The sequence below is a fragment of the Antedon mediterranea genome, chromosome 10 (assembly GCF_964355755.1).
Source record: "Antedon mediterranea chromosome 10, ecAntMedi1.1, whole genome shotgun sequence".
In the NCBI taxonomy this organism is placed as follows: Eukaryota; Metazoa; Echinodermata; class Crinoidea; order Comatulida; family Antedonidae; genus Antedon; species Antedon mediterranea.
The window spans coordinates 10,687,220-10,700,190 of NC_092679.1; the positions used below are offsets into that span (position 1 = coordinate 10,687,220).

The window sequence follows — 12,971 nt, forward strand, 5'->3', positions numbered from 1 at the left end:
TGTGGTAGATGAAAAAATCAAAAACAACTATGTAAGAAAAAAAAATAAGCTTGTTAATGAAAATGTGTTACAGATAATATGTTTAAGCAATGTGATAATATGTAAACAAATGAATAAATAAGTATATGTATACAGATGATTAAACAAACATTGTAACTATAATGATATGTGAAAAATATATGTAAAGAGAACAGTGGTTTGGAAATAAAAGTGGGATGAACCCACATAAGATAAAAAAAAAAAAAAAATAAGTTAAAAGAATAAAAATTTTGCAATAGGACCATATAGTATTTATTTTTACATAAAATGGAGTGTGTGACCTTAAATTAGGTAAAAAAATAAGAAGAAGAATATAATTACAAAAGTCATCAGGCAACTGAAACTAATCTAGGCTATATTTTGTTGTTAGATCAAATTTCAGCTCACAAACTACATTTAATGTAGAAATAAATACAATACTTTTTTAACGTATGTGTATTTTGCATTTGCGCGGATAACCGGAACTCGTCACATTGACGAATTCAAAGCTATTGAATGTTTATATTTGTGGAATGATACTTAATAATGTCATTCGGTGAATGACGCCCACTACTAGTATTTCTTTTTATTTATTGTATTATATATTATCTTGCATTTTAAAATAAATTCTTTATTTCATTGTAATGTTTATGATTACATCACAAGTGAAGCACCTCAATAAAAAAAATTCAGATTGAAAGATATTGAGAGTATTTTAAAGTAGAATAAATCAACAAAAAGAGTTTGCTATAAATAATCACTAACCTTTGGTATATCTTTTTTTGACATGGCAATCCATAGCTTTTTTCTTAAACCATCAATATCTTTTACTCCTGCTAACTTACGGCGTACTATAGAATCATGAAACTGGGAGACAGTTGAAACAGAGAAATGAGGACGTGGCACTTTTGCTTCTTCTAAATTCACAATCTTCAATTTTCCTTTTCTAAACTTATCCACTAAAATAAATTTGAATTTGTCTTTATTAATTCAATTAAACTTAAATATGTAACCATTTAACCAACCAAAGTTGTGATGTTTATATATGTAAAAATTATCTTTTTGGAAATCCCGCTTCAATAATTAATACACTGAAAGATAAGGGGGTACCAATATGATCTCTGGTCCACATTATCAGATCAGGAGAAAATAAATATGTTAAATGAATATATGAAGAGTATTTTCCTTAGATTTCCCACATTTTAATGCCCTCAGACTGTATTGTTTATTCACCTCTCTCCCTGTATTTATAATTCACCAAGTGCATGGAAACCATACCTTTTTCCTTTTTCTTTTTTTTTGGACCAAGAATAAGCCGTTCATTGTCTAAGTATCTGTCATATGTAGACAATAAACCAGCACCATAATATTGATGTTGATGTACCTGCAAAGTCATAAAATAGATCTTTGGAAATATTCGGCATTTTATATCTCTTTAACACTAACAACATTATACACTTATCACTTGCTTATAGGTGAAATACAACATTTGACATCCCCGGGGGAAATAATTTCGGTGAGGGAAAATATGGTCTTGAGAGAAAAGTATCATTCCTAAAGTCAAATGTTATATTTCACAGATATAAAAGGCGATATTTAATTGTTATGCTATATAGCCAGATATCTGTAGAACTGGCCGAGTCGGCCTCTTTGCGTGGTCAACTTACCGAAGAATGTTATCCATAAATTGAAAAATTGGTAAATTATATCATGAACATAATTTGTACCTTTTTGCTGTATGAGCATACGTCGATACTACAGTACATTTATGCATCGGTAAATTAAGGCCTAGTTGCAAATAAATTGATCTTTGCCTGAAAAGTATAACTACCGTACATTTAGGTGTACAAGTCACATCTGTATAAGACGGAGACTGAAATATTAGTATTTTTTGTGTAGTCGAGGTATAAAACGAACTTTCTAGGCCAAAATTTAAACATTTTACAATCAATACAATGTTATTTTAATAATAAAACAATGATATAATTTTGTTTGATTGCCAGTGACGATGCATTGTGTGGTAGGGCTTAGCCTATGTCTATTTAAGTGACTTTAGTTGCAATTAAATTTATACCTTGTTATTGTATGTATGACCATTATATATTATAAAATCAATCCAAACGATGTAAAAATTCAAATTAATGTAATCTTTCTTTCATTTAATTTCAGTTAAGAAACTTACTGAATCTAAACTTTTGCAATTTAAATGATTGAAATCGGATTATCCATTCAAAGGTTATGGTACGTTGAAGTTGCCAAAAACAATTTTTGCTTGAGAAATGGCATATTTCCAATTATATTTGGAACCATTTTTGAAGGGTTATAACTTTTATATTAATGACTTAAGTTCTTATTTTTGCCAACCCCATAGATACCACAGAGTTGTACAAGACTATTATTAATAGCATTTTGCGCGCGTTTTTTCCCAATGTCTCAAAAATGCCCAAATAATTCCTGTCTTAAAATGATTTGTAAATTTTGAACCAGTATACGAATTGACTTCTTTTTTTTTTGCATTGCACAGAATGTAAAATGTATTTTGGCAAGATTAATCATAACATTTCATAACTTTTTCAACTTAATGGACATTACATGAAGTTGTGCACCTCCTATCTTTTAAAAATGTCAGTTGTGCAACGTGAATTACATGCGATTTTATGATTTTGAATGATCAATAAATAGATTAAAAACCAAACATTATTTTATATTGAAACTTTGTGAAATTTGCGTGCATTTTATTTGAAAAAGTTACAAAATACTGTCAAAACCATGCCTATTTTTAATCCACTATAGCTCCTCAGGCTCACTAACAACATTTTATTTTCTTCAGGTCACAATAGCATAATATTTTTTCTGTGACATCATAATGTTAAAAATTGGAATAAAAGGCGGGTTTTAATAAACGCTTTACCACTATGTGGTGATCGATCGTGATTACACAGGCTAACAAAACTAGCTAGGCCTACATTAACAGAGTAGTACACTATAGGTACGCCTAGTTGTTGACTACTGTACTGTTAACTTTGTTTGACTTTTTAGGATGAGTACAGAAATGACCTGTGTATAAGACACGCCCAAAATTATAAATAAACCAAAATAAATTTACACTACCTAAATAAAATGTAAATTCATTTTTGTCAAAAATTAATAAAATATGCATATTGTTGGTTATTATTACACATTAAGTTAAACATTATAAGTTTCATAAACTGAATAATCAATTTCAGTGGGTTTATTTCTCTGAATATAGACAATAGACAATCATTCTAAACTCTACAATGGTCTAAAAATAATACCTCGCCTTGTGTATAGAACAGCTTTTGACAAGAGCGCTTGTATTTATGAACCTTAATAAGGTGTCGTATCTCTTCTTTAGTCATCATCTTATCATCATCTTCACTTTCCGAACTGTCTGTCAATAATATGTTCTTTATGTAGAAAAAATGAAACTAATTTAGTCAATGGGCCGGATATAGTTTTTTTTTTTGTTAATAACGGTATCAAATTTGTGGAAAATGAGTTTTTGAAAGTTTATTACTGTTTATTAATAAATTGGTTCAGGAGGGTTTTTAGGGAGGGAGGGTGGGGGGGGGGGAGATATGAGGGAGGCGTTTATTATGGAGAGGCGTTTTTTTTTTTTGGGTGTAATAAGGTAACATGTATAATCAAATAAATACCTGTTAGATATGAAAAAATACAACACAATTAATATCAAGAAGTCAGTAATGAATTCTACTACAAATAGAAATGTATTAGGGAGTTTATTTGAGGAATCAAATAAACACCTGGGCATTTATTCGAGGAGAGAATTTATGCCAAACGATCTACAGTACTATGGTAAATCAAAGAAATCAAATCTAGTTTAACTCTTTTTAACTTCCCATAACATAATATCCTCGACCAGTGAAACCATGGTGAAATAAAATGGAATTCACACACCTCTGTATTGAGCAATGTGCTTAGTTACCTTTAACCATTTTCTGCTTTTCTTCAACTTTGTAAAGTTATACAGCCGTCGTCTGTCTGTCTTTCTTTCTGTATTATAAAAAACCGAAGCAGTTAAGTACAGTATGCAAATTATTTTCGAAATATTCCTTGTACTACAGTATAAAAGGTTTTTTTTTTAAATGGTAAAAATTGTTTGTCTGCATGGCTTGACTAAACTTAAATGTCTAATTAGCACTAATAAAGGCGTTAATTAAGGTAATTTAGCATAGTGATGGTCACTTAAGAATTAATGATATTGATTCCTGATAGGTCAGAGAAAATTTCAGAATTGGTTTGGTCCATGTACTCGATATGCAAATTAAATGCAATTTTAGGGTAATTTGGATGGTTCCCACTTAAAATTGAACAGAACCAGTCACTTAAAGAATTGCCATTTCTGGGTCCCATAGACCATTCTATATACCTCAAACTATTTGTACTAAACTTGCTACCTAATAGTTCTTTCATGGCCCTGAGACATTAACGTAAACTTAAAAGGTGTTGTAAAATCAAATGCTTCCTGAACAGACCTGTCCTTTTTTGATTGAATTGATAAACAATTCCTAAAACTGAAACCAAACGTTACCACTACGATAGTATTGAAGTTCTATGTGTAAATTTATGGGAGCTTTTTACGGGAAAGAGCACAGAGGTGGATGTTGAAACATTCCTAGGCAGTGGATGTTGAAACATTGCTACACTGCATTGCAGGAAAAACCAATTGCATGAGTTAACTTTAGCCAAGTCCGGGAATCGTCAGGTACACAGCCGGTAGCAAATAAATTTGAAAATCCTAACCAAAACAGCACTTGTATACCAATGTACATGTATTATAACAGCCTCTTACTCATATTGGCATTTCTACGCTGACCTAGCCATAACAACCATGAGTGACTCAATTGTAAAGGCCTGAAGGCTGCAGAAGTGCACTGTTTTTGTTTTGCTGGACATTCTAACAGAATCTTGTTTTCGACTTCGGCAACACCAAGCAATGATATAAGGTGGGGTTTGGAGACAGGAAGGTGAGGCTATGCAGAAGTACACAACTCTTTAGTGTCGAGACAGTAGCCACAATCCAATATTACCTAAATTTGCAGTGTATTCTGAAATTGGGTAAAATGCCTTAAATGGCAGTGAATGTAGAAATTGATCGGTAGAGAGACAGGAAAATCAGTGAGCGGTCAGGAGATCAGTGAGTGAGCGGTAGTAGTGAAGACGTGTGTAGATTGTGCTCTGGTTTTGTTCGACAATCTTTTCACTCATACTTAACACTGTGCATCATAGAGCCTACAGTACTTGGACGGTACCAGTAAATTGTCGATGTTTTAAACAGCCCTGTACTAACATACCGTAATGTCGAGAACTAAGGACAGAGATCCAGCAAAATCCAAGGGTATTTCGTACTATTTGAGATCCGGCAAGGACGAAACAGGTGGAAATGCATATGCAAATGAGGTACCGGTATGCAGCAACAACGCTATTCAAGTTATTCATTAACTGCTCCTGTTGTTGATAGGCTTACACTAACTGAACCTGCTGCAGAAGAAGAAACTGTGAGTACTATTAATGCTGGCATTGTCCCCTGCAATAATGAACCTCCTAATTATGTTCTTGAGGAAATTGGACGCCATACTCGTGTCAAATGTTAGCAGTCGGGCAGCGACTCGCGCATGTCGAACTTAAAACCATAGCCATTTTTCTGGGAATTCCATTTTACTTGCTGTCCACACACTAGATTGTAGTAGCTCAAAATGTAAAATATGTGTTCCAGAACGAATTTGATATTATTATCGAGGGGACTACGACAGGGTTGCCCTTTATCTCCATATTTATTTATAATTGCGGCAGAAATGCTTGGGATATCATTGAGACAAAATAAAAACTTTTATATGTGTTCTTCTTGAAGGATGAATATTCACTGAATACAGCAATAGAAATTCTGGTCTAAATGTCAACTTTGACAAAAGTAATATTTTAAGACTAGGCACTTTTACCAATTTTAAAATTGACTGCACCAATTTGTGTTGGACAGATGGGCCAATCAAATACCTTGGAATATATGTTTCGGGGAACGCTTACACTTACTCTTAACTTTTAAAATAAATTGAAACAAATAAAAAGTGTTCTCAACATGTGGAAACTAAGAGGTTTATCTTACCAATTTTATCATATAATTTTTCAAATTTACACCTGATGTAGAATATATTAACAAACTACAAAATACGTTCTTTGATTTTCTTTGGGATGGAAAACCTGATAAACTAAAAAGGATTCAGGATTTGTATAATGAATGAAAAAAAATAAATAAAAAAAGAACGACGGACAACAAACCTTAAATGGGTATTTGAATACATTTCTTACCACATTTAAGCAAGATTGTATTTTGTACAGCAACCACATGCTAGAAGTATGATTGAATGGTGCATTGTAAAAAGGGGTTGTGTTCTAGCAAAGAACAAGAATGCTCAGCTTTTTCCTATTTTTACTGACCCATCAAACAATCATTTTATGTTTTTATGGTACATTTCTGACATATTGTATAAGTTTTAACATGTATGTTTAAAACACATTTCAACGTGTTTATCAGTGGCAATCAGTCAGCCATACAAAGGGGAGGTGTCAACTACCAAATGGAATAAACAGCCCCAAACGGCCAGCTTCCAAACGGCCTTTCCCAAAAACTTGTTTGGTCAGCTTGACATACAACAATAACAAACATGTTAAAATGTGTTTCTGCCGTTAGAAATAATGTGTAGTTTCTTTTGCGCCTTATGAAGGATAACATCATCCAGATGCGTCTGATGACTAGATTGGCTAATTTATGGTTTTACCCGACACAAAAATTAATCTACCTAAAAATATAATTTTAAAAAAAACAAGAACTACCTTGTTTATTTATATTGAATCCATTGGTATGTTTCACGGTATCTGCCTTAACATTCTTCTGCTGATGATGCGTATCTTTATGGCCATTTGGTTTAAAATCTCCATTTGTCAAGTTAACATTTTCATCTTCATAATCATCACTATCAGAATACCTGCATTATAAATATACATTTTATATTTGTTTAAACATATTCAACTGGTTTATAGTCAGTAACATCTAATAAAAATGAATGAATTTTAGTTAGTCGTGCTGTCACCATTTTGGAAAAAAAACAAAACCAAGAAGCTATGATCAATTGTTGGGTTGAAGTCTCTTCATTGTAAACAGTAGTACTCATAAGAATATTGTTTACATAATATCTAGTTGAATTTTTAAAATGTTACCATATTTACTTTCAGATTCTTTATCAATTTGGGTCAGAAAAATCATGGTATTTTGTAACCGACTTTCGGTTTTAGTTAAAGAAACCTTATTTAAATAACAATTTACGAGTCTTTTTTGAAAACATGCAGAAGAAATTCATTTCATTTCTGTTGTGAAAGGGTCTTGCACTGATGATAATTGATACTGATAGGCCTAGATATTTTAAATACATATTATTGATGTTTGGTGGTTAAATGTTTGAAATAATAAATATTAGCGTACAATTCAAGGATTCAGGCAATTAAATACATAAGCACATAATAAATAAAATAAATATATTGAATATTTTAGAGAGCCATACAATAGAACTTTTTCAACCTTTTTTCCTACTCAGGGCTCGATTTAGTACTAGCACGGGGTATACAGTTTCTAGAGAAAACAGCTCAGGGCTACCTAAAGTAGGGACGAAATTGGGACGAAATGACCTCATAAAAATAATTCCGGCATAAAAGACTCTGCTGTGGCTATATCAAGTGATGAAATACTGTAGGTCTCTCATAATAATCAAGCAAATCTCCCGAATTATGATTGGCCATTTATGTTTTTGTAACCCAGGTTATTGTGAAGTAGGCGGAGCTTCATTATCAAGAATGTATTGGTCAAACACATCACAGAAAACATAAGCATAAATAATGAACTGTGATTGGCCAAATGTAGTAGAATTTTGTCAATGCTAAAAATAACTTGTCTAGTCTTGTCAGGCCTGGTTGTCACAGATCAGAGCTACCTGTAGGAAAATTTTGTAGGGCCGGGTGGCTGGTTGACATGCTGGTGAGAACCCTGAATATAGGCCAGGTAAATCGATTCTGTGAATGTGGTAGGCATGAAATAGGCTATGCGACGCAAAGTTAATTTTTATAATGTGAACAATAAAGAATACGATTTTGTGTAATTTTTCATGCAATAATTTGTACAAAAAATGTGTAGCAATTCTCGAGTGTTAAAAAAGGTTAAAAGGAGAAGTTAAAAGGGGTAGTAACAAAGTGCGAGGCAGCGAGGCACGCGAGGCAGGGAAGGCATGCGAGGCAAGTCAGAAATTTATGCGAGGCATCGTTTTACCATCATCAAAAAATGCGAGGCATCATTTTATCATTTCTCAAAATTGCAAGGCAGGAAATCACCGAAATTGAAGTAGCCTAGGCCTAGGCCCGCTAGGCTAGTTTCAGGCCTCGAATTTGGGGATTTTAGGGGCAAGGCCATTTGGCCTCCGGTTTTCGTTGATTTGAGGGGCACCAAGGCCAAATGGGAGGGCACCAAGGCCATTTGTTTTAAATCGAAGGGGAACCAAGGCCAAAATTAAAAAATATTTTAATAACTAGGCCAAAATTAAAAAATAGCTTGTTTCCGGTTGAGCGCCCGGGTGGAATTTTTTTCAAAAAAAAAAAATTCTACCCGCAAACATTTTTGGGGGAATTTCCCCTATTCATCAGATTGCGTAGTAGTAGTAGTAGGAGAGGACTGTCTACATCTTTTTGTATTTCATTATATATAAATATTACGTGTATTTACGATCCATATAAATAATAATTATTAAGGTACGATGTTTAGCGTTCACAGTTGTTTCGTTTAGTTTCAAACAATGCGATAAAAAAAAGGCATGTGAAGCCAGGCCCAACAGGTAAAGACCCTACACTAAGGCGCAGCGGACGGAGAACACAGGTTACAAAAACAATTTGTTTGTAGGCCTACAACTATTCATACACAGAGTGTTAACCACGGTAAAAATCAAGCCAATGACATTATGTTGTAGAATATAAATTATTGTTATTTTCCGAGTTTTGATTTCTGAAGCTTTTTTGTTAGTATAATCCATATTCATAAGAATTCAAAACACGGACGGACGCCGACCCCTCTCTCTCTGTTTAGGCTTCTGCACGTGTATTGTGGACTATACCATTTCCTTGAGTTCGGTAAAAACGCGTTTGTTAATTTAGTGTACGACGTCGTTAAACAAGATTTTTCGATGATCTGTCGGCTGGATTATTGAGGTGGGTGCGATAAAATATAAATATAATATACTTCCAACGATCTTCGGGTTGAGGTACCGGTTTAACTTTAGTACTAAAAGTTGACACCCCTAATTTTACACGTATAATGGAATGGACTACACCATGCAGGAACGCACATGGTATTTTCATATCAGAGGGTGCGTGTACGTCAAAAGGAATTGTTTTTCCAACGACCGATCCTCTTTCTTCGTGTGAAATTTCTTATCAGAGGGTGCGTGTGCGTCAAATAGAATTGTTTTCCCAATGTATTGAATTGTGCTTGATCGGTTCGGCGCGCGGCGGGAGGATAGGCTAGGCTAGGAGTGCGTGTAATTTTTTTTTCAACGAAGGCGGCTAGCTCGATTATTGAGGCGGGGGTGGTGCGACTTTAATACTTTCAGTGACCTCCGATCGAGGAACGTTTTTAGCTTTATTATTAAAAGTGTACACCACTGTATTTTAATGTACTATCTATACCATTATTTACCACGCACGGCGGCCGGGACGATATTGTTTTGGTTATATAAATATGTTCGATGTTTTCTCTAAGTAAATGCGTTTTTTAGGGAAATCCCCTTTACAACGTAACGAAGACAGGCGATAGTTTTGCGTCTCGTCCGATATTCTTGACATTATTTTCTATCTACTTCAGTGGTTTTTATTGTGGTAAAACTCGGGAAGGGCACTCACGGCCAACGGAAAAAAAAAGGGCAGGCCAGTAGTGGCCGTGGGTGCTATTAATTTTCGAGGGCATTGAGGCCAACTGGGAGGGCACCGACGGCACTGGCCGCGGTGGCCGCGGTAAAATTCGAGGCCTGCTAGTTTCCTTTTGCACCTGCCTTGTATTTTAACCAACTTTATCCTGAATACCACAGCTTAGAATTAGTAGGCCTACTTTAATGAAGAAAAATCACATAAAAGTAACAATAAATCCATTAAATTGGTGATTTTACAGACGTTGTTTTTCTCGCATTTCGCACACTCAATGTTCAATATTTTGGTTTCTATGTAGACTTGCCCCAAGTCTGTATTTATTGTCTTTTTTTAAATATTTATTTGTTTTTATTTCGACCGCGATTTTTCTCTGAAAATACAGACTTGTGAAACACGTATAGAAATCGATTTGCAGACCGCAAACATCCGATAAGAATGACGTAGGTTATCATACCGTATTTGGCTATATGGGGCGGGCGGTATGTAAATATGGATTTCGAATCAACCAATGATCATTTTGTTTCAAAATGAAAAAGATAGAGTACGTACAGTGCTGAATGTACCATCGAGACTGAACAACTGTTGAAATATAAAATCGTGTTGCCAAGTTGTTTTGTTTATTAATTGTTTAGTCCTGGCCTAGGCCTCCTTCGTAGGGATACTCAACTCGTACGTATGACCTGCCAAATAGAACGCCAATAAAGTGCATACCACCACCGACCGGCACACAACAGGGCTACACCGGCACACAACAGGGCTACACCACCACACAGAACAGGACAGGGTATGGCTGGGTGGGAAATAAATTAAATTATCTCCGCATAATAAATGATCCATTCAATGTTTTATTTGCGGAGAAGCTAGCCTATCATATCTAGACGAGTTTTCATGTTCTTGGGAAAAATCCCATCAAATGTTTACCAGACTACTAGGCATATAAAATCATTTCTAGCTTTCAGAAACTGTTCATCAATGTACCCAAGTGCACATTGTCTAAACGTAATATAGCGCATGCGCATCGTCTTAGATGTTGAGTCTTTGAAATTCTAAAATATGAATATTAAATTAAAACAGTGTACGAGTGAGTAGCCAATCACATGCAGCTGAAACTAGTCAACCGGATAATCGTATGCACCAAGAATTCTTGGTGTCAAACCACGTGACTTGTGCGTGTTTCCCCAGACGGAGTATCCAAACTCAAGTAATACACGTATGAAACGCCATATGTGCAAAAATATTTATATTTTTACTAATATTAAGACAAAACTCCGTCTGGAGCCCAGACTAGTTTCTATGGAACGCCAAAAGAGCAAAATTAATTAGAGGGCTAAAAACTCTGTGGAATCCATTTATATTTAACGCATTATTTGGTGAAAATCAAGTACAATTTCAATAGATTTTGTCACTGTCAGTGTCAGTAAGGAAAAATGTTACTGTTGATAATGTACACGGTTTCGTTAACCTTTTAAAGAATAAAATAGAAAAATTCATCATAATATCCTTAGTAGGATGTCCTAGGTCTAGACTAGGTAGTGATGTTGATTTAGGATCGATTATTATTCTTTGAAAACAGAACAGTATCAGCAGTAACATATTACAGCATTTTTATTGACAAATTAACAAATATAATGAAATAAAACGTGTTTTTCACCAATAAATGCATGAGAAATTGACGCATTCCACTGAGTTTTAGTCCTCTATTATCGTTGCTCTTTTGGCGCTCCATAGAAACAAAAATATTGAACATTGAATAAGTGAAATTCGCGAACAGTGTGCGAAAAACACGCCTGTAAAATCATTAATTTAAGGATTTATTTGTTACTTTTTATGTGATTCTTTCATTAAAGTACTCATGAGGTATACTTCTAAGGTGTGGTATTCACACGATAAAGTTAGTTATCAAATTTGGAGTAAAAATACAAGCGAAGGAAACTAGCGCCAGGTTTATTAGTACGTACATGGACAACAATAAATAAAAATCGTTCGTAATATACCTAGCTTACTAAAACAGGAATAGTGTATCATTATTAAATATTACACCAACTATTATTATATCAAAATTGATTAAATTATTTTCTACATAGGCCTCTTATCTAGGTTAGGGCTAAGCATATTAGCTAAAGTTTAATTTTAGGCCTAGTATTACAATTGTCGGACGTAAGTCTTTTTTCACACGCGCTCCAGAATTCTGTCGCAATTTTTTTCTTTGCGGCATGTTATTGGATCGCCATATCAGTTACCTTTTATTCACCGCCAGTTATTGAACTTGTCCTGGCAATCGCTGTTCACCTTATTTGCGAGAGAGGTACACGTGTTGTTCCTAGAGAATGGAATGTCAAAAATGTCTTTGGCACGCCGCTCAGAGAGAAGTCTGTGCGTTGCTGCTGCTGAAACCACGTGCTATAGGAGGGGAATGCACCACAATCCTCTGAGCTGAGGGCTGAATAATTCCGCTACCTGCTAAATAGTAAAGAGGGATTTTCCATCTCTCGGGTCTACCGGATCTAGGCGCAGGGGTGTGACAAAATATTATTTTCACTCTGCTATGTTCGAGAGACATGTGAGTGAACACGCTCGAAATGCCAACAAACATTGCAGTCATTTGATGAGTGTGTCGCTATAACAATTATTGTTTATCGAAAGTTGAAGACTGTCGTTCAGATTTTTTAACCGTAGTTTGGGCACTTTTGTAAAAGTAAAATTTGACAAGATATGACTTGAATGAAAAAACAATCGTTACATAAAAATAAACAACATGCTATTTAGATACGCTTGTATCGATTGATTATTAGGCCTATAATATAGCATAATAGCATGTTAAGATATGCCTCGCACCTTTTTGAAATTGTAAACTATATGCCTCGCACTTTTGGAAATGATAAAATGATGCCTCGCACAAATATTTGGCATGCCCCGCTTGCCTCGCACTTTGTCAACACTCAGTTAAAAAGATG

The 12,971-nt window shown here is 34.5% G+C and overlaps 1 protein-coding gene across 1 annotated transcript in view; it reads right to left on the minus strand.

Annotated features, from left to right (window-relative positions):
• Window positions 1–12,971, minus strand: part of LOC140060354 (chromatin-remodeling ATPase INO80-like) — a 128,439-nt gene that overhangs the window by 101,381 nt on the left and 14,087 nt on the right. The window contains exons 3-7 of the mRNA XM_072106525.1: window positions 6,892–7,043; window positions 3,986–4,053; window positions 3,315–3,446; window positions 1,297–1,402; window positions 784–977 (exon numbers count right to left, since the gene is read on the minus strand). Of these exons, the coding sequence (XP_071962626.1) occupies window positions 784–977; window positions 1,297–1,402; window positions 3,315–3,446; window positions 3,986–4,053; window positions 6,892–7,043 (652 nt within the window). The remainder of the gene's footprint in view (window positions 1–783; window positions 978–1,296; window positions 1,403–3,314; window positions 3,447–3,985; window positions 4,054–6,891; window positions 7,044–12,971) is intronic.